The sequence below is a fragment of the Athalia rosae genome, chromosome 3, assembly GCF_917208135.1.
Source record: "Athalia rosae chromosome 3, iyAthRosa1.1, whole genome shotgun sequence".
Lineage (NCBI taxonomy): Eukaryota > Metazoa > Arthropoda > Insecta > Hymenoptera > Athaliidae > Athalia > Athalia rosae.
Genome location: NC_064028.1, coordinates 3024481 through 3052396, shown reverse-complemented (window position 1 = coordinate 3052396; position 27916 = coordinate 3024481). Strand labels below are relative to the sequence as shown.

Sequence of the window (27916 nt, the reverse complement as noted above, 5' to 3'; positions counted from 1 at the left end):
TTCATTTATTTCAGTATGATTATTTGATTTTAATTTTTCACGCATTAACGATCGCCACGAACGACCTCGCCTCCCTCTACTGCCGCAATCTCTTTTTCTCATCTTCGAACGCTAAGGTTGAATTCATACGTTATTTTTTTACTCATCTCTTTTTTCTATACCTTTTTTTTTCATTGTCTTATTCAATCCTCGCGTTCACTCCTGCGGCCGGTAAGACAATCATTGAAAAGATCCTGGCCTCCCTCGCTCCACATTTCAGACAAATCTGGAAATATTACCAACAAATTTAATTATCCAATAACTCGTCAATTTCAGAAGAAATTATTGAACAGCAAACTGATGAGTTTGCTTCGAAACTCAAGTTCAAGTCAGAATGACGAAAAGAGACTAAAAGAAACTGTACACATAGAATTGTCAAAATTCCGGGAGCTTTGTCCCGTGATTCAGTTCATAACTCTGTTAACTTTAATGAATTTTTTTTTGATCACGGCAATAATAATTATTCGATTTCTCTGTTAATATTTCATAAAAAAAATTCCCTCGGGTCGTATAGTAATTTGCGTGATCTGTAGATAGAAGTATAATTTCTCTTAAAAACCTCCGTCGTGTTCCGCCAATTTTAAGTTGATTTTATGTCAATTTTCAACGATCACGAGCAGCTCTTCCTTCGTATTATTACTTTCAGATTCAAGGGCACCGATTCAACCACCAATTCGCGATTTATACTCATCTCAAACTCCGTGAGCGTTCTCCGGTCCTCGACCTAGGAAGGTTTGGCCTTGACGTTTCAATTCGAGATGTTTTGCGCGGAGTGATCTACTCCAGTTCGAATTTAAAGATCAAATTTATTTCACACCACAGAGACTGCCGGAGTAACGGTTTTCTCGCATAACCGATCGATACGATCGTAAATACGTTGATTATAGACCCGCGCGTAAGTATAATTGAAGAGCTTTTCCAAAGCCTGTAAGTAGATATAATTACAATAGCCATTTGAAACTAATTACACTCTCAATCGAATGGTCTACGAACGATAAAGTAGGATATAATTATCCTCCTATTTATTAACGGCAAATATTGGAATCTTTGTTACCGAAAAATTCGGCGAAGCTGATCAACAACCAGAGAATGCTTTGCAAAAAAAGAGATCTTACATAAAGACGGAGTCTGCAGATGGGGAATTTGCGCGAGGCTCGAGGGACGTTGACCAATAAGAAATATAAAAAATGTATTTTCCTTCGATTATTCCGGCGCTTCTTTTTTCACGATTACGAACACCTTCGCTCCGCAAATTAAATATGCCTGCATACGTACCACAATATACGAATATACCGATGGTCAATGATATTTTGAAATTCTTGTATAATGATAAAAAGAAAGAAAAAAAAAACGACAGAAAAGAAGCGATTGATATGAAACCTTGAGAATCGACGAGTTGGAAATTAGGGTTCAGGATATACCGTGTTTTCATGACGCCTGTGAGACTTTAAAAAATTGCCAAACTTTATGCCTTTGGATTAAATTAAAACGCGAATGTGTCTGCCGCGTGATGATGAGTAAACCAATATTAACGTACATAAATCGGGAACGAGATCGTTCTGCACTGATTCTCGTTACGTTCGGAGGTGTTTTTACTATCTCAAGGCCGATCGAAATATCGAATACGCGATGTATTTTGAGATGCTTCGAGTATCTTTGCAATTAGGTAACATAAGACACCTGCTCATATCCTTGACCATTATTAAATCACGATGGATTAGATACATTCGGAGTTGAAATTTAGATCAGAGGATGAGGCAATAATCTCTGCCGTATTATATATATCGCGTGTATGTATTTTCGACCTCAGGCATCAAAATTATTGGCGATAATAATGAAAATAAATCAATAAAAAATCATTCAATCTAGTTAAAAGAAATCAACGAACGGACGAATGCAAAAAAAAAAAAAAAAAACAAAAAGGGGACAATAAAATAAAGGATAAGAAACAAAGAATAGGAAATGAATTTCTGTTTCTAGATAAGTTAGCAAACTTCGCTAGGTTCATTTATCTGCATAGGGCATGTATAAATCATGTTGTAAGATGCGACTTCTCTTGAGCAATTCGCGCGACGAACTCTGCATGTACACACAGGCATAATATATGTAGCTGTATAGCTGTACCGTACCTATGACACACATATCATTACACCGGGTATACCGACCCGTGTGCAGGTGTACACGCAGAATTATCCTCCTCACCTCGCGGCTACAAAATTGTGCCATCAACAACTCTGTACACTCAACAGGGCTGCTATACAGGTATATTACCGCCGTGTGAATCAGACGTAATAATGTCAAACGCAACAGTAATTTACGCTATAAGAAAAAAAAAAAGAAAAATAAATATAAATATAAATAGGTATAATACGTACAGGCGTAGATAGCAGTGTACCTGTACAGTAATGTAATGAGCTTCGACAAAAGCGATTATATCATGATATACCACGTCATCGTGGATAGAGAGATAGGTCGTATCAAATATTTTTTAAATTCTACACACGAATCGTTACCGAGAAGCCAAAGAATCTGCTGCCAAGTCGTTGATCCGGGAGGATTTGCAGAATCGATAGAGATATTTTCAATTGAGATTGTTGTCATTATTTTTTCAAATCCACGAAGGTAGAATGAAAAAAAATTCGGATAAAAAGCAAACAGTCAAACTTCGAAGTACTTGAAAATTCTTAGAAAAATTCGATGGCCAGGTTTTTTCCTTGATCCCGAAAAAAAAAAATATGTTCGTAGCTGTGGGTTGCACGCGCTATTCGGCGGTCTTCGTACTCGCGATGAATATGTATATATCTCCTAATTGCAAACAAGTCTATGCAAAATAGAAGAGTAGCAAAGAATTGTGAAAACAAATCACACATCTTTCGTCGGTGTCTACAAACATAGCTCTCACATTTTGAAGAAAGGTTCGTTAGATTCTCGAGATATTCCTTACTCGACACAGACTCTCGTCGAAGCGATAAAACCCATACCGAAAACCTGAGATTTTCTCGACCGAGTAGATCGCGAAACCAGAAAAATGCTCTTCTTCGTGCAGACTTTGTACATTTATGAGTTATCAGTTGCGAGTGATTTTCGAACTGCTGTTAAAACAGCGATAGCTACATCGTCTCGTTATTTACCTGAACGTCGTGCGGTAGGCGGAGAGTAACTCGCAAGACGATTTTCCCCAGTCCCCGAGCTGCCCGGTTTGCGGTATTCCTTATTATCTATAGTATAAAAATACGCTAGAGAGACTCGAACGCCCGCATAGGCAGGCTCTGAGCAGCTTCGGCCGTGAGGAGGTACCACAGCGATAACGCTTCGCAATCTGGAGAAACGAGCGCCAAGTTGTAGCCAAGTAGATGATGGGTTGTAGGCGGATGCGAAGGCGATTGTGTTAAACGTTTCGCAGTTCAGAGAACTTGGGACTTCGAATTCCAGGCAGCAGCTGTCTCGAGAGATAAAAGAAAAAATTACAAATGCGAACCAGCAGGACAAAAAAACAAAAAAAAAAAGTAATGAATGAAAATGTTAGGACTTGTCTAAAAGGCAAAAAATATTCGCGGCTAATATGTGTGTACAAGTATAGGCGAAGTATAACCGCCGAACAAAGCGGAGAAAATATTCATTTCAATAATCTATCGCATTGAAACGATGCGATCACGCGATAAAGGAATGCCTCTATAATTCATTGTCTGTATAACATGGAACATGTCGAGCGCGCGATTCAGTTAAAAAATAAATAAACAGGCATAGAAATAAACAATAAATGAATAATCGAGTACGGCAGTTTAGAATAGACTCAATGGTACGGTCGACCGCGAGGCTTTCGAAGAAATGGATAAATAGAAAAATAAACAAAACGAAAAAAAGAAAATAAGGTCAAACGACGACCGACTGACAAGCATTATTATTATACAACAGGTTTCTTCTGGACCCCATGAAACGAAAGGAACGAAAAAGAAATTGATTAAATAAATAACCAAAACCCATCGAAGCTGTCTGGCCCTTTTATTATACCGACGCAATTAATTCTATCGTACGACCAACTAACGATCTACCAGCTGCATCGGGCACCGCCAGGGAACGTAGGGGAGGCCCTTGATAGTTGCGTGTGGAAATCGATAGAAGTAACGAACGCATACCGAATAGTTATCGGATCACGAACATCTATAATGACACGGAGATGATCTTTCAGTCACTTCGAGACTGAGTGGGATGTAGTTTTGTTACCGTTGCGACGCTACTTTTGCGTGGGAGATCGAGCCAATTAAAACGTGACTAGCTTCGATCTTCGTACCTCAGCGCATATTCCGATCGTGCAACCCGATCGTATATTTCAACGTAACATCCTTGCGAAGCTTCGTACGAATCGTTGAAACTACCGCGGCGAAGAGGGCCAAATGATTTTGGGTAACATGGGCATGAGCGGCGCGAAGGACTTATGTTATTTGCGAAGAAAACTGAAAAACGACGAATAACTTTACGGCCGCGGCGCAGGTTGACATTGACTATATCCGATGAGATGTGCGTGTAAATCACGAGCTGGTCGAGCCAGCTGAACGGTGAAAGTTAAGTTGGCGCATCCTCAAGGTTAAAAATGTGCCTCAGAGGTGATTAGATGTACATGGGCCATGGGTAATAAGGTACCTAACTTCGCGGAGGAATTCGCGCCTTCGTACCCAATCAATGATTGCGCGATTTCAGGAATCACTTATCCTCGATCGCACCAGGAAACCTGAAACAGAGTCATCCGATTTCAATCTGGATGGATTTCGACATTTTTTACGTTATGTCAACGGAATTGGAAACTGTTAAGAAAGAAGAAAAAAAATTTAATGGGCGAATCGAATTACGATGGGAATCCGTCACAATATTCTAACGAGGCGATGTCATTTCATAATTCGGTCGAATAAAAAAAAATAACGCGATTCTCGCCAAGGTTCCATCGAGATGTGTTTTTTTTTTTTTTTTTGTCGAGATTACAGGTTCAAACTACGGTCAAAAAGGGGGTGTAATCGTCGAGCGATAAACCGGTAACCGATCTCGTCTAGTAAAATTTTCGAACGTGACGTAATTCCTGTCATTCGAATCGGTTGTGTGTGTTCAAGCAATTTGCAGATCGAAAAAGGATCCGGCAAATGTATGTATGGGTGCAAAGTCGAGTCCGTTTTAAGTGCAAGATTACAGCCGACGAGCATCACCTGTATGTATTCGAAAACGAAAGTTCCTTGACCATATATCTTTGCGCGTATAAAGTAATCACGTACACAGTCATGCTGCCCACATTACGAAGAACGGGTTCTACCGAAGATGCGAGTGAATTCTGGAGTCGCGGCGACGCTCGATAATCCCCGTTACACTGTTACAATTTTACGAGGGGACACGCATACGTCGCACGTATCGCCGATTACGATGAACTTAATGGGAGTTGCCGCTGCAGGATCACCGAGAATACCTATTAACTCGAGATTAAATAATAGTTGGACCATGAGTATTACGATCTGGATACGATGATCCCTCCCGAGGGAAGAATAAATTCGTACAGGAATTCCAAACGTCAATTAACTGGTAAAAAATTCAACGATAGCTCCGACGAGTCTGCGGTCGCGGTGGTGGCTACCGAAATACGAGTTTCTCTTTCTTTGCGTTATCGGCCATTTAACACCCGCGCTTACAAAAATATTACCTCATGTGTACGGAATTTTTGAATAACGCGTGCAAGCGCCATGCACGGGTGGCCGTGGGCCTAGGGGAACGAACCCTTTTCGTTTTTCGACTATGAATTCTGATTGACAATTTCAGATTATGTGGTTCGGTTGGAGCCCTCTGTGGAACCTATCCATCCCACTCTATTGGATACTAAATTCCTAGAGAGAATGAAATTGAAGAACTCAAAGTAAAGAAACAAAACCTGGCTGACCCTCGTCAGCGATAATTAGAGAAATCTTTCTACCTATACACGTAATTGCCAGGCGCCTGAAATCGGTAATGAATTGATGCGTAATTGCATCACCGATCTATATGTTCCTGCTATGTGAATCGCAAGTGCAAACCGTTACGAAAATCGGTGTATGCTTGGAAAACGGTGTTCGGAATCTTACCGCATTGTTAATATAGGTGCGACGATTTTTACCCGTTGATGGGCACCGGCGGTGTTTTTGGGGGGGCGTCAAGGTGGGACGCCTCGTAAATGACTTTGTTAGTCGTAAAAGCGTCGCGGCGTCGCAGGGCGTCGGAAATTATATACCGCGGTGGGAGATGAAACGCGGAGAACGGAATTGGAGAGGGTAACTTTTTCTATATAACCGGTCGCTCCACCGGACGTCTCTTCATATTCTAACAGTTATATACACTACATACCACATCCGAGAGTGCAGTTCTCGGTCAGAAATCAGTTCTCTCACATCTTCTTAAACAAGGTAAGGTCCACCGTGGCGATTATTCCAACGAGTTGCTTCCAATTCTGAAATACATATGTACGGTTGATAAAAATTCACAAATCTCACCAATGAATCTGCAGTAAATCCTGATAATCCCTGACCGATATTCGCACTATCTTCCACATCCATTTACCTACATCGTTTCGTTTTTGCATTGCAGATGATGTTGGCGCCCATTAGCCTGGTGGTGATACTTGCGGCTTTGGTAGCCGCTGATCCCGCAATCAGCGAAGTCAGACCTCACAGTAATCGTCCTGGTAGATTTTTGTCCCTACCTGTGCCACAAAAATGCGCGAATCGTAAGTAAAAAATATTACAAGGGTTAATTTTCAAACGAGACTGAAATTTTCTTTTCGCAAATTTCCTACGCAGAAGTAGATGTGGTTTTTTTTTTTTCTTTCGATTAAATTGCAGAAAGATTGAATAGTCGTTTGACGCCAAGTTAAAACCTATCATTATTTTCGATCACGTTCTGCTATCAAATCGAACGGCGAAATGTGTTGGGAATAATATCTACAAAATATATACATGGGGGGGGGGCTTTCAAAAATGGAATTTGAGAAAGTGCAGTAGCGACACGAGTTGAATAATGAACATCTATATTCGTGTAACTGTCTCGCTGTGTGTGAGATATTTAGCTCAAAGTGAGCCACCCGCAGAACTTTTGTACCTTTGACTCAGAGTTTTCTTTATAGAGTAAAAAGAAAAATTCAATAATTTTCTTATCCTTCTACACGATTTTTTTTTTTTTTTTTTTGTTTGAGATAAAAAAATTCGAATAACGTTGATAAAAAGAATTTTGGAATTCGTAAACAGACAAATTTGTGCTCTTGAGCAGTCTCGACGGAAAAATCTGCGAAATTTCGAAAAAAAAAATCAGCGAAGGTTCTGTTCGTGATGTAACAAAATCGTAAAAGGAAATCGAAATCGAAGGTATCGAGACCCGAAGGTGCATGGCCCGCTTCATTTGAAACACGTTACACAGAGGCGTATGCGTGATGTATACGTACGGTACATAAGAATACAGCAGAGTTAACGAGTATTTGCTTCACCCATAAGTTACGACCTACAGTTTGAGCGCGTAGAAAACAGCGGAAGAAAGTTTCGGTACCTGAGCCCGTCACGCGTCCTTTGTAATAATGAAAACCTTAGAAACAAAGACAATATTTTCATACCTCAATTTCACTCATCAATGTGTAGTGGTATATTCGTGTTTTTTTTTTTTTTAATCAGTTTAAATTTCTTAAAAAACCCTGGGGGCAGTGATCAATTACCTTTTATCATTATGGGTATATAATTATTGTTATTATAATCATGAAATTTCGTAATGATACATGGCAAAAAAAGAAGGACCGGCGAATGCCGGTCGATGTTTTGGTAGCGGACTGATTGAAATATTGGCACGGCTGTAGATTTCGTTAAAGCTACCGACCCGTTTACATCGGTACTTAGCGAATGACATAATTGCGAATGATAATGCGTATAGATTCTTTAACTTTCTAAAGTGTCACTCCGCATCGTGAGATTCGTTAGATAGGTGTCAATACGAGAAAAAAAAAAAAGGGATCCTCGTCCCACTTTTCGGTTATGACTTAATCGCAGGAATTTGCGTCTGCGGGGTCCGATTTTTCGCAGACGAGCGTACAGTTGTTTGAATAAAATACCAATGCGATGTGAAGAAAGGGTCGTAATTATCGAATTTCCACTTTGCATGATATTTAGTATTGGAAAAGGTCAGGCGTCGCGAATCTTATCCTCATCCCGTGACTCCTATTTCTATTCTTGGATCGTTTCAATTATATTCACCTTTTCCTTCGCCGTTATAAGGATTACAACAGCGCGGGTTACCGTGCAGCAGCAACTGCAGTAATCCAAACGTTGGATCGTCTTTGAGAACTATAATTAAAATATAATCTTACGTGTGGTATAAATTTCGCGAACAACATATACAGAGAAATGGAAATCATCGCATCTGGGCAGCTATCGACGAATCTACCCGTTAACAACATCCATGCATGTAACTGATAAATCTCCAAGACATTATGCACCGGCATTTTTCGATACGGTCGTGTAATTCTAACGGTTTCTTACGTTGCCAAGAAGATTCATTTCATAACGTATATATACGTACAGGTTGTAATATATCGCAACGACTACATTACATTGCACAATATTATTGCAACGATCGTGCGGCGCATGGTGCAGCAGACGAGATTATATGCCTCGGTCTCCGTATACTCCGTATTACAAAGTGTAAAAAAATCGAGCTACTACAGCCCGTAACTCGGTATAACGAACCGATCACGTCACTGCTGCTACTCACGTTCTCGCTGTTCGAGACGAAGATATGTTGTTCATCTTCGTGCACCGCATCGGAGCAGGTGTTGCAATATGCGAAAGTAGTGCACCAGGTCGCCTACCCTGCGAGCCGACCAACCGTCCATCCCTTCGAACTGCGCCGATACACTTTTCTTCCTCCATCGAGTTTTTCCGCAAATTCGTGTCTCCCTTTTCCTTTTACTTTCCATCGGCTGGCTGTGTGAAAGAGGAAATTGTTCGCTTCTCAATACGACCGCAAAACCGAACGCAATGAACCGATTTTTTAGCCGAAAATGTAGTCATTACGTACGCATGTGTAAGTGCATACCTTCTCGTACATTTTTTTTTCTTCCCAAGTGATGTGTTTGCTTCGGGTGCAGTACTTTCTACATACTCGTTCAGATGCAGTTCCATAACCGATCCAGGAGCCAATTATGCGATATACGAACTCGAACTATCGCCTGGAGATACTCCCAAGATCTGCGGAAACGGTCGTGATATTCGCGTAACGAATTCTGAGCAGAGACAGACGCGGTCACCGCTAATTGCTTGTTCCCGGTCCTGTAAAAAGACAAATAAAAAAATATCGTTACACGGTTCAATCTCTTGGAGATCCAAAGTCGCTGGTCCGACGATGCGAATGAATCAAATTTCCAATACTATAGTCCCAAAAAATACAAGGACGTTTTCTTGCCGTACGTGACAATTTGTAAATAATATTTCGGGAGGCTGTGAGATATTATAATATGTCGTATCTTGAACGTGAAAGTCTGCGAGCACTGCGGACTTACGGATTGAAGAATCGGCGTAACATTATAAAAGCGAGACGCGATTGAGACGGGCGCGGCAGCCGGGCGGACTGGAAGAATTCCAAGTACATCAAAGTAGCTCGTGAAGGGGATACAAGACCAGCCTGATCGCTACCGAAACAACAACTTATATAATAGCCAACAAATAGCAAACATTATCGTATTCATTTCGTTTTGTTTGTTTGTATACTTTTTGGTTGTTCTCTTTTCTTTCTCTTTACGCACTGTGACACAGATTGTTAGCAAGGAGATCTCTTTCTAGGCATGTAGTCAGTACTTCTCTCCTAGGCCGACGCTGATTTTTCGAATCTACACGTTTATATCCACCCAAGATTTCTCATTGGTCAATTCAATGTGTATCCTCGAAGACTATAGATATTCACGTCCGTGAAAAGGTGTATGTAATCACTACGCATACGAAATATTTGACCACATTTGAATCGAAAGTAGCGTGAATAATTTTGAAATGAAAAAAATATTTCAAAGGTACACGCGATACAAAGATATACTATAAAATTTCGTTGATTTGAATTTTAAATACTGTCAAAGCTGATACAGATTGAAAGGCAAACGCAACAAGGCAGAGCTGCCTCGTATTTCTCAACACGAGTTGGAAGTTTACATAAGTCATTTGTAAGAGACTATAAACTCTTACATTATACGCATAGAGATGGACAGTTGGCATTAGCGACAGACTTATGTCCAGCAAATTACAGCAGAGATATATTTGAATAAAGCAGAATTAAGAAATGAGAAATAAAAAAAAAAAAAAGAAAAAATCAATATAGATGTCTTACAGAATCTGACGACGCTTCTGCAACCAAGTGAATACCGTGTACTTTTTCAATTCCATAGAAAGGCTGGAGCCTTGTAATTATTCTCATTGTCGGATGATTTCAATTGCTAATAAAGCTCATGGTTGCCCTAGTTTCACTGAGGGGTTCATAGTTGCATTGTCCTCTGCCAAGTAACCGTGTAGATTGATGAATATTAAATTTGTATGTAAATAGATAGCAATTGTGGTTATTGTTTCTATTTACGTTGGTTTCTGCACCAAATCTCATTTGACTTGAACGCTATTGACCGTGAAAGGTAGAAAAGAGCAATTTAAAAGTAAGAATGGTACGATGCTTACAATTAGAGGAAAGTTTCTGTGTCTCAAAGAAAGAAGTCTACCTAATGACAGTGATTTCATATTTTCTGGAATATAATATGCTACTGCTGCACGGTAATACTAGACAATGAGACAGGTCACGGCTACACCTTGCGGTTGCAGCTTCTGCGCTCTTCTCTATTCTTCATCTTCTTTTGTACGGCTTTAAAAGGTAAAAAGATTTTAGAGATCTGTGAAACATTGAATAGAGATGAAAACGTATGCAAAAAACAATATCGGCATTTTGCTAATAACACTTAAAAACTTACGGTATCATTTATTTCCGTATAATATAGATACATGCACAAGGTCGTCAACCTTGACGAGGCAATAAAAGAAATAGTAATTACTTGAATGGTACTTGACCTCTTTAGAATACCTAGTTGTTATGTACTCTTTGATTTTTCTATACGAGAGATTGGTTTTGCCTCGTTTCTCTCATCTGCAAAGCTCGAGGTTTTGTTGAGCTAACATTTTTCATCATGCAAGACGTGCTCGCAGATTCATATAACGTACAATTTCCCTGCAGAAGTAGGACTTGAAGAATGGGAAAGAAAATGAGAGTGAGAATAAGAAGTTGCTCAATCGACGGCTTGTCAGCACACATACCTATAATTTGTGTTTGCCTAAGATCTCACGTTCTGGCCTCTGACCTCCTATCTCTGACTTATGCTGATCTATCCTAGCAAGGCTATTACTCACTATCTTCAACTACCTATAACTGAGTGCTCATTAATACCCATACTTTATGTTCACTGCATCGACGCCAAGGATAATTAAAATTTATCATCATACTCTATGTACATCTTGACTTCTAGAAATATTTATTTTTGCCAGCTTAAGCATTCCTAGTACTGACACTAATCAATATGATCCCTCGTTTTTTTCAAAGATAAGTGAATGATTTCAATGGAATCTTGTTTCAGGGCCAAAGGAGTTCAGCTTTGGTGGGCATAATTACTTCTACAGTGGGCACGTTCCTGCCCATTCAAATCTCAAAGTTGACTGGCTGGACGCAAGGAATATTTGCCGAGAATACTGCATGGACTTAGTATCCATGGAAAGTCAAGAAGAGAACAATTTGATCTTCAGACTTATTCAACAGAGTAAGTTTTTATCACATCCTTCTTAGGCTTTCTCCTGTTTTAATTATCAGTGAAACTCTACACATGCGACAGCTATTAAAAAGCCATAAAATTAACATTGCCTAATCTTTTTCTATTGATAAAAACTTTTTAGACAACGTGCCATACATTTGGACTTCTGGTCGTCTCTGCGACTTCAAAGGTTGTGAGAACCGTCGTGATCTCGAACCCAAAGCTCTGTACGGGTGGTTCTGGTCAGCAAATAGGGAGAAGATGGCACCTACCAATCAAATTCCTAACGCATGGGGATACAACCCCTGGTCCCAGACTGGACACAAGAAGACTCGCCAGCCCGATAATGCTGAGTTTGACATTAATGGCACCAATGAATCCTGCCTTTCCGTTCTGAACAATGTCTACAATGATGGAATAGCGTGGCACGATGTTGCCTGCTATCACGAAAAGCCTTTCGTCTGTGAAGATTCACAGGAACTTTTGAGTTATGTCAAGAGCACCAATCGTGGAATTAATCTATAATCAGATCACTTCTAATAAGTTGTCATAAACTTCTTGAATTGAGGCAGTAACAATTAGGCAGTTTGTTGCCGTTACGCAAAACATTGTTCATACACATAAAAATTTTTCAGAAAACATCATTGCAATCATATCTGCATAGCTATTTTCTATCGCATCTAAAAATTGAAATGAAGGCTGTCTATAATCTTAATATGCTTACGTTAATTCACACATGGATGACTATAAATTAGCCGTCTCATTATAAACGTTACACGTATACGTGATGGCAAAATCAATTTTAGTAATCAATGTATGTAAATAATGTAATTGGAGATTGATTCCATAGAGTTGAAACTGCAATATCAATAAGTTACCAGTGTGGCCAGTTTTGGAAACCCTGATCATATATTATCACTGAAATACGATATTTTCTATTGAGACCACATAAAACGTGACTTGTATTTACTCCTCGATATAATCATCCTGAATTTATCACCGGAAATTACTCTATCAAAGTCTCGAAAAGTGTAAACGTACTGCGAGGCTGTAACCGCGTCACGATGCCCGACCTCCCCAGATCGAATCCGAGACTCGATCTATGTTTACTCGGGGATGTCCCCTAGCTAATCCGGGTGCCATAGGTGGTATTTATCTTGGTCGACGGGGTCAAGTAAGGACACGAGGTAGCGGCCCCGTGACTACGGATCTCGTATACTTGGTATACGTGACGCATGAATAAGAAATGTTCCGACCAATAATTTATGATCATTGTCTACTCGCCAACATAATGCACGAAAAAGTTCTAGTCAGTACAGGTACGAACTCCATTTAGATGAACGACGAAACGATTAGAAACGGAAAACGGTAATTAGTAGTAATCTCGAAAAATATCTCTGACAATCATACTAACAATAAAGTCGGCAGTTCGCAGTCGATATACTACGCATACGGTACGTAACTGAGGTTCTTCCATTACGTAATAACTTTAGACACTAATATAAATAGGTCAGTAGGCAGTTATATGTTGATAGTAAGAAAACTCGTGCGTTACTGGCCAGTCTGATGCCATTTTGCATGCACCTCAACCTTACAATCTAAGTTCAATTTGACTAGGAATAATTCGAATCTACACTATGTCGTTCAACAATGTTCTCAGACTTACAAGCCTCTTAATGATGGGATCTGCCATGGTATCGACAGTCAGAGGGTAAGCTTGCCTCACATTATGATCCCTTCTTGCAGTAAGTTAAACAGATTTAATTGAAAACCTTGAAATTGATGACATAATATTCGTAGGCTAAACTCGAACCCCCAATCTCTCGTTCTGTCGAACATCCAAGCCCAGATTATCATCAGAGAATTTTTATCACATGCCGCAAATTCGTCGGATGAGAAGATGCTCAAATATACTCTGCAGTAATCAATTTTTGAATAATCTCCACTTGAATAAGAAAACCAATAACATAACCGCACAATCAGTATCAGCATCTTGTCACATCTTTCCAAATTGCACGTGCCGCACTTCGCACCATACGCTCTCCCAATTTTTTGGTTGATTATTATCTTGAGATGTTAACACACAACATTAGACGAGCGATACTAACCTCGTGAAAATTTATGAAAGTAAATGAACGACCTCCCTTCCACTTCTTACAGCGACCGTATCCTATTCGACTTTACGACCTTAGATGACGTTTCCCCCTGGACAGAGCAATCGGACACAGTAAGAACGGTTGGAAAATCTAAGGCAGTCATAGTCCTGCAAACGACCCAGGAATTCCAAAGGGCGATTTTCTTCACCCTCCTAAACCCCCAGCCAAACGGCGCCGGATTTGCTGGTGTCAGAACAGAGACGAATCTCGATTTAACAGGGATGAAAAACATAAAAATAAACTGCAGGGCGCAGGGTAGCAACACCGGCTACAAAGTAGTTCTACGTCACAGAGGACAGGACAATGAGCCAAATCCAACTTACGAGCAATTTTTCACGGTGTGTATGATAAGGATTTGTGAAAGGGTTTTATTTCTACCTGGTTTCGTTCAGAAGTTGTAGACGATCGGTTTGATCGCAGGTCCCAATCTCCGCGGAAGATTTCACCACGATTTCGTTGCCTATTTCGAACTTCAAAGCCTACTACAGGGGCAGAGTAGTTCCTGATGCGGATCCCTTGGACGTAACTTCGATCACCAACTTCGGACTTCAAGTTTACGGCGGAGTCTACGAGCCCGTTCATCAGGGTGGAGTATCGTCCCTAGAAATCAACACGATCACCGTTACGTCGTAGAATTTCAATCGGCTAAATATTGTGAGCTGATTGATAATTCAGATCTGTATATAATGCATTCCAATAAAGAAAACTTTTGGCGACCTATAAATTATGAAACTAGCAGGTTTTTATCAAACCTGTAAAACGGGTCGGAAATTTATTTCAGCTGAATTGAAATCGGCGTGTAATTTTTTTTTACTTTTGCCACGTACCACCTTGCATTAATTATCCGCAGAAGTTATTTTAGTTATGGTAACGTGAACTTTGTAGATCTCGTTTGACTATGTTTTAAGTCAATACAATTGAAAGGACATAATAGAGGGATATTATTAGATCAGCTTCCGGCAGATTGTCTGAAAAGAATTGGTCGATAGACATGAACGTCTTCCATATTTCTGTGAACACGTAATATCGTTTATTATTATACTTGCAAATAGTGTTTGGTCGATAAAATTTATTTGTGGGTAAAATTCCGATCAGATTTTGCGAACGCTTCCTCCGATTCTAAAGTCGTCCAGGGAAAAAATGATTGACTCGATGTTTTAAAACGCGGTAGCTCAGAAACACCGGAATCATCGAGCGGGCGTGCATTGTCTGATATATTCTCATGTAAACCCTGTTCGGAAATTGGCGAAGAAGTATTTTACTTGGCAAGAAAATTGATCAAACATTTCACTTCGCACATTCGATCAGTCGATAAACGTCGCCGCAGTTTGGGCGAGCAAGTTTAGCTCGAGCTCTCAGTCGAATAAATTATAACTTACATAATCCTCTTATTAGTGAGACGAATAATTTCTCTGACATACATTTCGTTTTTATATCTCTCGAGTAAATCGAATTATCCCAAAGCTTTCAATCACGATCACATGTATATTGAAAGCGATATACTTCTAAAATCTTACAGTACAGCTAATGATCGCCTGCAGATCGGATTTGCGCCAGTTTTGATAAAATTGAAATGCGATTCGCCACCCGAATTGAGAATCCATAAATCGAGCGAGCATATTTAAGGGTTCTCGTTAGGATCGTTTATTGGGAATGTACCTGTTTGAGTCTGTCGGTGTTTGGATGTCATCGGGACACGCAAGGACGTTGGATTCCATGTAGGGTGACGTTTGAGAGTCACGAACCGTTCGACATCCCCGCTGCTCTCTCGTCCGCATAGAGTTCCTCCAGGGGAGAATCGAGCTTTTGCCTGACAGCGAAAATAGCAGTTCTGCAGAAACGTCTCTCAGTTCCTCGCGGGCACCTACAGATAGTAACATAATTTTACCATTACATCCAAGAGACGATCGTGCGTTCGGAGATCCAGCCGCATCTATCAGGATAACGGAAATGAAATGGTTGCCACTGCCTCCGGGTGAGCAAACGTATTTATCCGGAGTTTGATCAAAAACTTTAAACCATATACGCTAGTCGGTTGTAATCTGGAGCTCGTTTCTTTTTTAATATAGAACGGTGCAAACCTTGTTCGACTTCACCCGCGGTCCGGACCAGGCGGGATCGTGGTCGGAGCATTCGGATACGGTGAGATCGTCGGGGATGTCAAAAGCAGTGATGGTGATGCAAAAAACGCAGTTATTCCAGCGTGCGATACTGTTCACCCTTTTCAACCCCCAAACGAACGGATCCGGGTTTGCTTCTGTTCGGTGCGAGACGAACTTCGATCTTTCGGAATTCAGTAACATAACAATTCGTTGCAGAGGTCAGGGTGTAAACATTAAATACAAAATGCTTCTGAGGCACAAGGGCCTTGGTAAGGACTCCGCGGTCTACGGTCAGATATTCTCGGTAAAAATCCAATCGCACGGAGGGTTATAAATGAGCGTTGAATTTTCATTATATCGGCAATGTCACCTTACCTCTTACAGGCTCCTGAGAAGGAATTCGCGACCGTAAGATTACCACTTGCTGAATTCAAACCGTACCATCGTGGGAGAGAACTTCCGCTGGAGACAAACCCTCTGGATATCGCGGCGATCACGAACGTCGCTTTGAAAGTTGACAACGGACAATATTTGCCGGATAATCACCCAGGAGTCGCTGCTCTAGAAATCGACTGGATAAAAGCAACGAAGTCATCTTCTGCAACAAATTGAACGGTCGTTAAAAAGGTCACTGAAATATTAAGATTCGGCGAAGGTCATCATCGAATGCATGGGAATCAGTGGAGACTCCAAATACATGACGCATATAATAAACTTTCTATAATTGTATATTAAAAATCTTTCATCGCTATGGAAAATATAATAATTCTTGGAATCAGCTTTGCACTAAAGAATATTTCAGTGAGGATACTTTTTAGAAACTCATAAAGATCCACCCCATGACGATCCACTCCAGTGTGATGATCCTATACGTAAATGGCGGACGTGTTGTTTATATGTAGATGCGAATGATTCTCACCTCTCGGACCTGCTACCAAGTGAACCGCTGACATAACATCAGTAAAATTCAACCCTTACCCTTAGCCTTCCTGTTGCCGGTACCGGAGTCACTGACCGCAATGTTGATCACCAACCGGCGATTTGACGGTGACGTCATCCCAGTCCCCATGGCGGGCAAACCAAATACAACGGATTATCCATTTGTGGATGTAAGAACTGCAATTTTTGAGGTAGATTCAGGATCTGGCCTGACAATGAGTTCCAGGGTAGTCGGCTGGATTGAGTGACGGTCGAAACAGGTGGAAGCGAAGAGAATTTGATGGAAGTAGATGAATGAGCCCGTTACGACAAGCACGATTCCTCCGTAGGACAATCACGATTCCTCCGTGCGACATCCTTCCAAATGTTTAAATGGAAGCTAACGCCACCTTGCGATGCAACAATGGACCCGTAGGGCAGTTTTTTATCAAGATCGATAATTGTAAGGATTGAAGCTGTAACAGAAGAAATGTTTTTTAATACCGCAGACTTCATGTCTCGCCTGTGGTGTAAAGCTGTCACTTTTAATAGTCGATTTTAACGTGATAATCAAATTTAATTAATTTTCGTTCGTACGCTCATACCGTACGTACGAATATTAGAATGCCATATTTAACCACTTAAAAGACGGTGATGAGTAAACCGTTACTTCCATAAATTATACTTGTTAAATAATAAATTGGACGAGTCCGCATAACACACACAGATGCATAAATAATATAATTATTATACACAGTACATAACATATTCTATGAGTTCCTCTGTCTTGTTTGTTATAAAACTGCCAATTAAGTTATTTAGAAAGTTACTTTTCATTATTACACACTGCTGGTCTACGAGTCGCTGATCGCATGTTCCTCGAATAATATTGCATTACACCACACACTCAGCTATGATCCAAAGATATTTTCACTCTTAATTCGTGTACTTTGTACAAGTATTCACAAGGCTTAAAAAACATCCACGATGTCAGGAATGTTCGGATGCCCTAGGGAGGCTGTTCGAGTAAAAGTCAAGGTAGATATCAATCTTTTATCTATTTGATTAGAAACTGTTTAACGGATAATAACAAAACGATTCATTGTCGATTGATGTCAAGATTATCTGATAAAGAATGCTATTGTATTCAAGGATAATTTGTCAGTCACCTATGCTCAGATCTTACAACTTGAGTACAGAGATATATGGATATACATTTGTATATGGATTGTTTTTCAGAAATGCGAAGCAAGACATCAGCCAGAATATCGAAAGTTCAGTGTTGATCCACAAATAACTTCTATTGAAGTTCTTCAGAGTATTTTAATCAAGGCTTTCGATATCAAAGGGTAAGTCCATATTATTTCATTAGAATACCGATACATGGAATTATATTTTCAACATTTTACAGGGAATTTACCGTATCGTACCGAGCCATTGATGATTATGGCTCAGAAACGTATCTATTTTTACTATCTGACTGGGATTTGGATGCAGCATTCATAAGGTAACCTTGTGGTTATGATTTATTTTACACACAAACATTATCTGGAGATTCCATTCATTTAATTGATAAGCTTTCTTCTGTCATTATAGCGCATCTGAACCATACCTATATCTTCAAGTTAACTTGAAACCATTTGGGGAAACTGGAGACTGCGAGTGTGATTGGGAACAAAATGTTCAAGAAGTTACGACGAGACACGATACAGGTTTTCCTTATCGAACACCAAAATTACCTGGACTCATTATGAACAAGGCAAGAACACATCTTTGCTAAGTTATCATATAATGTTCAATCATTTCTGAAAACTCTAAACAATGAGTCTACTTACAGATGGAAAGAACCTTGAACATGGTTCAACGAGCACTAGGAAATCTAGGTGAAGATTCACATCATACGATTCAACCCCCTCGACCTCCTCTGACCGACGCTGAGTTTCGTAGATTTTTAGATCCTATCGGACAAGTAACTCGATCCAAAGAACTACGGGCAGTAATTTATTTTGGCGGGATAGAGCCAAGTCTAAGGAAAGTGGTTTGGAAACATATTCTGAACGTTTATCCTGATGGTATGTCTGGAAGAGAACGAATGGACTACATGAAACGAAAGGCTCAGGAATATCAGAACTTGAGAGAAAGGTGGAGAGCCTTAGTGCAAAAAAATCTGAACGTCGGGGATCTGGGATATGTGACTGGAATGGTGAGAAAAGACGTACTGCGAACAGACAGGCATCACAAGTTCTACGGCGGGTCAGACGATAACCAAAATACAGCCAGTTTATTCAATATTTTAACAACTTATGCACTGAATCATCCCAGCGTCAGCTATTGCCAAGGTATGAGCGATCTAGCTTCACCTTTGCTCGTTACAATGAGAGACGAAGCTCAGGCTTACATCTGCTTATGTGCTCTGATGCAGAGATTAAAAGACAACTTCATGCTCGATGGTATAGCTATGACCACAAAATTCGCCCACTTAGCTGAAGGTACTAGATAGTACAACACGATTGAATATAATGCATGAACTCAACCATTGTGCCTGTTGTCAATCCCTTTCCAATTGAATTTATTCATTCTTTTCAGGTCTGCAGCATTACGATCCTGACTTTTATGCTTATTTGAAGTTGCACCAGGCAGACGACCTGCTCTTTTGCTACCGCTGGTTGTTATTAGAAATGAAACGAGAATTTGCTTTGGAAGATGCTTTGAGAATGCTCGAAGTCCTTTGGGCTGCTCTACCAGCATCCCCACCGAACGGGGAACTTTCCCTAGCCGAAGTTTCGTTTCCTCCGGCATCTCCACCTCCGAGTCCGAACGTTAAACAAATAAGAGAGAATGCCTACACTAAAGTTTGCGCTATAAGGCGCCAGAGTTCCTCAGCAAGTATTGCAAGTGGCAAAAGGAGAAATCTGAGCGCGGACGAACCTCCTTTAGAAACAACTAGTGAAAATGGAGAATTGAAGAGGTATGTGTGAAATAGTTTGAAATATTTTCAATTCTCATTATACTTGGACATCGTATGTTTCAGATCTACGTCGCCTTACGAAGCATTCTCTGAACCTGAATACGATTTGACCTCTGTAAAAAACAGAAAGAACGCGTCTGGTGAGAAGTACATGAGCACAGATTGTCTACCGAATAAAACAAAGCGAGGTAACTTGCTAGAATTGAAGGAAAAATTGTCCGTAGTGAATAAAGAGAAGAATGAACAGGGTGATGGTGAAAAAAAGTGCGCCAGGGTTGTTAAAAACCTCAACGAATTCCTAAACTTTACAACACTAAACAAGAGCAAAGTAACTCCAAGTGACGAAAGGGAGTTGAGAAGAGTTTCCAGCGAAAGCGGGGTGGTCAGAGTCGTCAGGGATGAAACAAGCTCTCCTGATGATTCCACTGATTTTTTTCCCATGACAACTTCCATGACTAGAGAATTGAGACTGGAATTAGAATCGCTAGATCGCCAAGTATTTGGTCCCTCTCCTTTGAGCGAACAACAGTGCGACTGTGTTCTGTCAAAAAGGGAAAGTGAAATAGTAGAAAGTGAGACAGAAACTGAAGTAGCCAGATGCAGCCCTGCCGCTGATGTTTTTGTCTGGGAAAATCCGTTGCACTCTTTGCAGCAACGTCATCATCCTACTACCCCTGATGAACAAGCTGACTTAGAGTACGATGGGGAGATTTTAGAGGATCAGAATGGCGTGAAATCAGTGACACCGATCAGACTTCTGAAACGTGCAACAAGGTAATTATTTCACCCACACGAAGAAGTATTTTGAATTTGAATTTTGGTCCTCACACGAAAAATTTATGACTATTAGGTCGGAGTCAGCATCAGACAGCGAAGGGACGGACAGCTGGAGGCAAAACGATAATACAACGACGCAAGATGTTCTACCTCCACCGATTCAAGAGCACTGCGAAGAAGCGACCGAGTTAACGAATCTAATACCAGCAGGAACTAGTGAGGATCAATTGGGAACCAGTTCTTTGCCACCTCCTAGTGAATTCGGTGGTGGAAATCCATTTCTCATGTTTCTGTGCATAACACTGTTACTCCAACACCGTGATTTTGTAATGCGTAATCAAATGGATTATAACGAGATGGCTATGCATTTTGACAAGATGGTCAGACGGCATAACGTGGCAAGAGTATTAAATCAAGCTAGACAATTATTTGCTGGTTATTTGAGAAGACATTCAGCAAGTGGAAGACAAGATTACGTTAATGTTTAAAAATAAAAAATGATTTCGGTGATAATTATAAACAGGTATTAAAAAGCGAGGCAAACGGGTTCTCAAGCTTGATATCGTCGTAAGAATTATTACATATTCAATGTTCTTACATATGTACTTAATTTTCATTCAACTGCGTATGTAATTAATCCATGAATCATCAACTCAAATTTCATGTTCAGTAGTTTAGTTGAAAGGTGTAAATTTTCATACGAAACTAAGGTTCGTAGAGGCAGAACATCACGCGGAGCGCCTATCCTTTCACTACATCGTTTTAAATTTTGACCTAAATATATATAAACATACAACTATATTTTGAAAATTATATTCAAGAAATTTACCTAATCACAAATAATATCGATTACAATTACATTTTGCCGTCAGCTTTGGTTATATTGAATAAATTTTTTACGTTGAGTTTGTAAGATATTTATTAGAAGATGCTATCGTAACTTTATCTTACGCAAAAAAAAAAAAAGGAAAAAACTGTGCATGCAGACAATAAATTGCATTGAAATTTCATTTATTTCGCGTAGCACTAGACCAATAATGTAAATACTTACGCGTACACAATAAATTACAAACTTTCCTCTGCTATAAATAAAATCAATTCAAAGATATTTCTGTCGTGAATCATTGTTATCGTATCTACATGAATGAAAATGCACCCCAATATTATCGTTAATAAATCAGTCCGAGTAATTATTTTTCCTTAAACTGGTACAATTTCATCGAGAACAATATAGTGCAACAATAAAATATAAATGAATTATATGCGCCATTACAGATGTTCGAATGGTATTTGTGATGTATTTTTATACTCATCGACTACGGTTGGTTTTTATACCTTGTCTATTTTTCTGCTCGTAAAATAGTATTCTCCTCACCCATCACATGTAAGTTTTGGTAATTCACAAAACCATAACTCTTTACTTCTTCCTGCCACCACCACCAGCCAAGATGGTCAAAATTCGGATAAAGATATTGACTGTATCCAAATAGATTGAGATAGCACTGAAAAAAAAATAGGGTCATGAGAATTCACTCACCTTCTCCACGAAGAGGAAAAAACAACCGTTCTCCTATGCTACCGAATTTTCTTACTTGTTGATCGGATCATAGGGCCTCATTTGTGCGAGTGGTGCTACAGGGTGGATTTGGGCATTTTTTATAATCCTTTGTGTGTCGTATAGGAGAAAGCCGGAAAAGAGTATCAAGCCACCATAAAGAGCCATGGAATGTAATCCAGCTCCAAGCACGGTGGTGGGAGATAAAAACATAGAACCCAAAGAGCTAACAAAAACGACACCTAAACCAATGGCGAGAGGGCCACCCATGTACAGGAATTTGTCGCTCGGGGCACAAACTGCAACTGTAGAAAGACCACCGACCACACCAGCTGTGTACAGGGCTGCTCTGGCTACCAAAGGACCTCCAAGAAGACACATGGGTGCCAGAACAGCACCCATTATTCCAGTGTGTACCATCCACGCAACTTGTTTAGCTCCAAATCCGGGACTGTAAGGAATACTTCGCGCAACCATGCCAGAACCAATCATTGCAACCATAGTAGCTCCGAGAGCAAGCCATCCTTGTCTTGCCACAAGATTCATCATTGTTGGAGACCTGAGACATAAAGCTGCGCCAGCAGCTGTGACTAAGATTGAACCACCAAAGTACATGTAAGTCGATCGGATTCGCTCTTTTACATATTCTGGCCAAAACCTAAAGTTTAGGAGAAAATAGATTAATCATGGAATGACATCGTAGTACATCTAATCAAACTTACGTTGCCTGATCAATGGCACCAGCTGATTTGGAGAGCCCTAATCCATAGTAACAAAGTCCACCCAAAGCTAGTGCTGAAAATCCTGCGAGAGCACTTTTCCCAGCACCATATGCTTTGAGAACAATGTTATTCAATCAGACACATAATACATCAACGTGAAAAAATATTAATGAATCATAAAATCTGAAATACCACGTTCACCGGCAGGTGCCATTGCCTGTTCAACGACAGTCATCCTTCGTCGGGCAGTTCGAGCAAAGCTAGTCCGTCCATCGCTTGCAAAGAGTCGTACAGTTTCAAATTTTGGTGCAAATGACTTTGAAGCTACTGGTGCTTTGAGTAGACCGTTGATGTTGGGTGCGAGTGAAGCTCGACAAACTCTTGCCAGCATCATTTTGACTGAAATTTCTAGAAAGGAATCAACGAGAATAGGTTAGAGATCTAGAAACGTCATTTATAAACTATGTTTAGAATGAGTCTGAATTCGTTCGCCCAAGTCTATGCGGCCTCGCGAATTTATTCGCTTAAAGTAGATTAAACAATAAACTCACAAAAAACTCGAATCACCACTGATGAAATATTCAAATATTATATTATTTTCCCAGAAATGAACCTTTACTTACCTGATGCAATAACAACGCAATCGTTCTTCCTCTTTCGGGGTGCACAACGTGATCACTGATCGGTAGAAATAACTTCGCATGCGCCGAGCACATTGTAATTGTTAGCCACGATGGCAGCACTAGCTCATTTGAATTAATTTGAATTTTTCGGGATTCTTCGAAAACAATCCAGAGTGATTTATCGAAATCACGACAAAGCAGATATTTGATTATTACCAAAAAAAAACGCATAGGTAAAGAAATGAAGGGTATGAAGGACCAGCGATACTTACTGACCTCAAAAACAGCGATACTACATGAGTATCAACAGCGAAAACCGCTACGAATCGGTACAGAAAAAGTTTTTTCTTCAAATTAGTCTCATTGTCGGATCTCCTCTAGTGTTGCCCTTTGAACAATGTTTTCATGCGAGTTGATTTGAAATTAAAGTCAAGTTAAAATTTAGCTATATCGCCCAGCTTTATTGCATGAAAATTCGAGGAGAGAATAGCAGAAATTGTTCGCAAATAACTATAATAGTGCATAGTATGATCACGCAATGATTTGATCTAATGCACAAAGTAAATTTTGAGACTGCGCAAATGTACTCCATGCGGTCACCGTTTGACTGGTAGCCATCACATGATACGGCTGCACAACCGTTTATCAAAATTGTATATTTTTTTCATAAACAGCTGATAGAGAATGCAGAGTGATGACGACCGACTGCTGCATTGGACTTGTGACAAGTTGATGACTCGTTGAAATGAGCCCACAGCAATTTTAAAACAGATCATCATTGCGGGCAATATGGTTGCTTGTTGAAAATATGTGCTAATTGAAGGCAAGAGAATTTACCAAAAGCGTAGTACTCCGTCTTGGAATGTTGGATGATTCGCGGATTTGATCTTTATCTTATCAAAAACTTCTCTTCATCTAAGTCCGCGATTACAACTCTACCATTTGCATTGACGCGAACACGAGATAAGCAAAGCACTAAATATTTCATTTCCTTGCCATAAGAAAATAAAATTCTGTGCGATCATGCAGAAAACATTAGCATAGTTCAAGTGCGAGTGGAGACTTTCTTCACACATACAATAGATGGATATAAATAAGGCAAAGTTTTCAGCCAATCATATTTTGTTTGTGTTTTTATCTCACCATGTATATACGTGCAACGTATTATTTCAATAACGATTCGTCACAAGACTAGCTTGATACCACTGCCTTCTATGGTATAATCAATTTCAACCTCTTATACGGCACCAGCATCACAACATTCACATAAAGTTAATCCAAAGATAGATAATGACTCATTGATATGATTTAATTCACACCTGATTTGATGTAGTTTGTATGGCATAACAGCTGCAACAAGAATCTATCCAAACTTCTGTAAACGAGAATATAAATAAACTGGAATTGTTTAAGAGTTACAACGTTACCTCTTAAGATAAGTTATAAATGTTCGCATGTTAAGAAAAGTACTCTATCTCACGAGACATTGAGAAAAGGTTTAGAAAAGCGGCATACCATCACCTGGCTTACCATACGGTATGGTCCGTACTGTTCCATTGTATTGTACGTTACTTTGTGATTGAATAAACACAATAAAAACCTCCTAACATTTCACAGAGCACAGCAAAATGCATGGGATTACAAGAATTCTCATGTTCTGTTCAGTCATCACGGTCCTGCCAACAATTCTACTAGTCGTACCGTTGTATCTGCGTCATATATTGTATGCCAGTGTTGCATACACCGTGGCAGAATCTGATGTCATGGAAATAGATGATGGGATTTCTACAATATTTTGCTCTGTACGATGAAAGGGTTTACTCCAACAATAAACTAAAGATGGAACTATCTGTTCTTTGCACATTTCAAGCTTTCCTTCACGTTTAGGAACAAACTTTGACAATGGGTACACCGTTCAATGCTTTCAAGGTGCTTCAGCCACCGGAAATCACCACGTCTAGGAAACATATCAGATTGAAGAAAAGCATGACATTGCCCGACGATACTATTGAATATTGGGGCTTCTATCTTCTGAAAGGGGCAACGGTTGCTCTTTCATTTTGCTCCAGGTACTGAAAAACAACTAACCATTGAATAATAAATTACAGCTTGAAAATAGGTCAGTTTTCTTCTCATTGTAGATTTAAAGGTGCGTCGATACTGGTTGTTAAAGGAGAGAGAAGTTTGCAGACTTGTGGTATAATGGAGCAGAATGAAAATAGAAAGCAGTTCAATAGAAACCATAAACCAATATCCAAACAGCAAGTTAAAGTCACTTTTCCATCGAATGATCAAGATATAAATTCTCCACAAATTACGATTCCGGAAACTACCAAGCCATGGATTTATCAAAACAATCAGTTGATGTTAAGCAAGAAAAATTTGGCAGTGTTGAACGCAAGTGCATCTGCAAATGATTATGAGAGTAAAAGTCCAACGATCGAGAAAATCAACCAATCAATCTACAATAATCATCCAGAAGCAGATGATGTAGTAAAACCAACGGTTTCAAGTGTGATAGATCATCGGTTGGAAATGAGCAGCCGTACAGGAAAAATATCGAATACATCAAATATAACACCTAATTTGTCCACAAAGTTTAGACACATGAGAAAAAAATTACACACAATGAATCCGCAAAAAGTCGACAGGAATAAGAATAATAAGAAGAACAATTACGATCACAAAACAGAAAAGGAGATGAGAGCTCAAAATTTTGATAACGCAAGTACGGACAGCAATGAAGGACCCAATGATGAAAAAAAATTAATTATGGAGAGAAAGAAGCGTATACTCAAACTTGAACTGGAGCTAAAATCTGATCCACAACAAGTTGACGATGATAATGACTATGGCAACAGGTATTCCAGATCGCGACGAAACCCGAATGGTATTGAACCACCTTTACTCCTGGACAGAGGAATAGAACATGGTGGAAATGCTCTTTATCCGATTAATATAGAAGATTCATCAGATTCCAGTTTTGAAAATGAATTGTTGTCATGTTATAATGATCAGATATTGTTAGCCCAGCCATTTGAATTCTCAGATTTGTGTACAAATATTAGTTTTCTGGTAAACGGTGATTTGAAGCTTACTCCGATCCAACAAGACATCTTAGAAAGTGGGTACTATTATTATGTATTCTACAGCGATCATGACGATGTTCCAAATGATGTGCATGTGGTATTCGATATCCAGAAGCCTACTTTTCGATACAAAAATGTCACTCAGTCTTGTGTAAACACAACTGAATGCTCTTTTTCTATTGGTCTTTTATCTGAGGATCGTGTTATTGTTGAAATACCGACTAGAAATGGTAGCGGGAACCAAAAAGAAAATATTACAATACTCACATCAACTTGTGATCCTAGAATGGGAATTTATACAATATTCCCCATCACTGTATTGCTGCTAGTACTCGGCTGTGCATTTCTATAGGAAGTTGCGATACTCTGAATTCAAATCTGTAAAAAAGAAATTATTAGACATTAAGTAATAACAATATGAAAAAAGTTTTAATAGTAAAAAAATATGGAAGTCAAGTTTTAATATCTAAAGAAAAGATTCTGAATAAACATACTATTTTGTTAAACAGGACTTTACTTTTCTGAATAAAACCAATTGAATTTACCAAAGTGTACTCACAGTTCTATTCTCTTCAAGAGACATGAAACAAAGGCAGCTGTGGTATAGCGTTGACATAATTTTTTTCAAATGTTAACGGCAGCACAATTGTATAAACAAAAGTGTATCCGTTGCCAAAGGCTGCTGTGCCTAGTTTGCAGTCTCTCCACAGAATTTCTGTCCTGCGATAAGGACAAACAAATATCGATTACATATTATTTCTGGCAAAGCATTTACAACGTGAGATAAATATTTAACTTCGTGTTAATAAATCCGTGAATACAAAAGAAAAGAATTCACACATTTATGACATAAACACACGAAGTAACATACCATTAACCCTATAGTCCCACTTAATCATGAACACTTCAAGTGTGGTGAAATTCGTTACCGTGATATGACAATGGATTGATAAAATCGACTGACGGTTGAATAGAATGGGAGTGAAAATCTAAGACGTAACAAAGAAGTAAGGAAAACAATTTGTTGAAATTTCAAGAGTTTTGCGCCATTTGATGTTGCCCCTTGTTCTACAGCACGCAGAGAATTTTGGGTAATTACGTAGCTTCCTCTTATGCGCAGTAACATCCATGAGTTATAAAAATTATTTAAACTAA

At 39.5% G+C, this 27916-nt stretch overlaps 7 protein-coding genes across 26 annotated transcripts; 5 read left to right on the top strand and 2 right to left on the bottom strand.

Moving 5' to 3' along the window:
• Positions 1-172: 172 nt before the first annotated feature.
• On the bottom strand, positions 173-27861 carry LOC105686396. Of its 15 annotated transcripts, XR_007277715.1 has the most exons (15): positions 27633-27861; positions 27321-27481; positions 27029-27139; positions 17088-17503; positions 16485-16707; positions 16089-16290; positions 15667-15871; positions 14386-14607; positions 13960-14190; positions 9121-9353; positions 8797-9008; positions 6575-6748; positions 6394-6496; positions 3171-3478; positions 173-265 (listed from the first exon to the last, which is right to left on the bottom strand). XR_007277715.1 is itself a non-coding variant. In XM_048653127.1 (4 exons), exons 2-4 carry the CDS (start codon positions 6396-6398, stop codon positions 183-185), a joined length of 396 nt encoding a protein of 131 aa, XP_048509084.1. In that variant the 5' UTR covers positions 6399-6496; positions 6575-6717; the 3' UTR covers positions 173-182. The 15 variants fall into 15 exon arrangements, 1 of the variants encoding a protein (XP_048509084.1); XR_007277719.1 differs by lacking the exons at positions 27029-27139; positions 27321-27481; positions 27633-27861 and adding exons at positions 4681-4768; positions 23949-24085; XR_007277713.1 differs by lacking the exons at positions 27029-27139; positions 27321-27481; positions 27633-27861 and adding an exon at positions 24510-24640.
• On the top strand, positions 6292-12805 carry LOC105686395. The gene is made up of 4 exons (XM_012401152.3): positions 6292-6452; positions 6634-6772; positions 11681-11860; positions 11994-12805. Exons 2-4 carry the CDS (start codon positions 6634-6636, stop codon positions 12374-12376), a joined length of 702 nt encoding a protein of 233 aa, XP_012256575.1. The 5' UTR covers positions 6292-6452; the 3' UTR covers positions 12377-12805.
• Positions 13164-14731, top strand: LOC105686394 (uncharacterized protein C9E9.15-like). 4 transcript variants are annotated; one of them, XM_012401149.3, is made up of 5 exons: positions 13164-13305; positions 13512-13562; positions 13652-13771; positions 14012-14345; positions 14428-14731. In XM_012401149.3, the coding sequence occupies exons 2-5, from the start codon at positions 13528-13530 to the stop codon at positions 14638-14640; spliced, it is 702 nt and encodes a 233-aa protein (XP_012256572.1). In that variant the 5' UTR covers positions 13164-13305; positions 13512-13527; the 3' UTR covers positions 14641-14731. The 4 variants fall into 4 exon arrangements, with proteins under 4 accessions (XP_012256572.1, XP_012256571.2, XP_048509079.1 ...); XM_012401148.3 differs by having other exon boundaries at positions 13173-13219; XM_048653122.1 differs by lacking the exon at positions 13652-13771 and having other exon boundaries at positions 13173-13219.
• LOC105686168 lies at positions 15841-16889 on the top strand. 2 transcript variants are annotated; one of them, XM_012400792.3, is made up of 3 exons: positions 15841-15982; positions 16077-16413; positions 16494-16889. In XM_012400792.3, exons 1-3 carry the CDS (start codon positions 15963-15965, stop codon positions 16719-16721), a joined length of 585 nt encoding a protein of 194 aa, XP_012256215.1. In that variant the 5' UTR covers positions 15841-15962; the 3' UTR covers positions 16722-16889. The 2 variants fall into 2 exon arrangements, with proteins under 2 accessions (XP_012256215.1, XP_048509082.1); XM_048653125.1 differs by having other exon boundaries at positions 15859-15992.
• Positions 17502-21880, top strand: LOC105686389 (TBC1 domain family member 25). Its single transcript, XM_012401144.2, has 8 exons — positions 17502-18065; positions 18267-18376; positions 18439-18534; positions 18624-18786; positions 18865-19516; positions 19614-19995; positions 20059-20769; positions 20846-21880. The coding sequence occupies exons 1-8, from the start codon at positions 18015-18017 to the stop codon at positions 21258-21260; spliced, it is 2580 nt and encodes an 859-aa protein (XP_012256567.2). The 5' UTR covers positions 17502-18014; the 3' UTR covers positions 21261-21880.
• Positions 21767-23443, bottom strand: LOC105686392 (growth hormone-inducible transmembrane protein-like). The gene is made up of 4 exons (XM_012401147.3): positions 23242-23443; positions 23050-23161; positions 22365-22985; positions 21767-22274 (listed from the first exon to the last, which is right to left on the bottom strand). The coding sequence occupies exons 1-4, from the start codon at positions 23441-23443 to the stop codon at positions 22190-22192; spliced, it is 1020 nt and encodes a 339-aa protein (XP_012256570.1). The 3' UTR covers positions 21767-22189.
• Positions 25068-27305, top strand: LOC105686390. Of its 2 annotated transcripts, none has more exons than XM_020852467.2 (4): positions 25068-25208; positions 25290-25474; positions 25560-25741; positions 25814-27305. In XM_020852467.2, exons 2-4 carry the CDS (start codon positions 25301-25303, stop codon positions 27111-27113), a joined length of 1656 nt encoding a protein of 551 aa, XP_020708126.2. In that variant the 5' UTR covers positions 25068-25208; positions 25290-25300; the 3' UTR covers positions 27114-27305. The 2 variants fall into 2 exon arrangements, with proteins under 2 accessions (XP_020708126.2, XP_012256568.2); XM_012401145.3 differs by having other exon boundaries at positions 25077-25213.
• Positions 27862-27916: the final 55 nt, after the last annotated feature.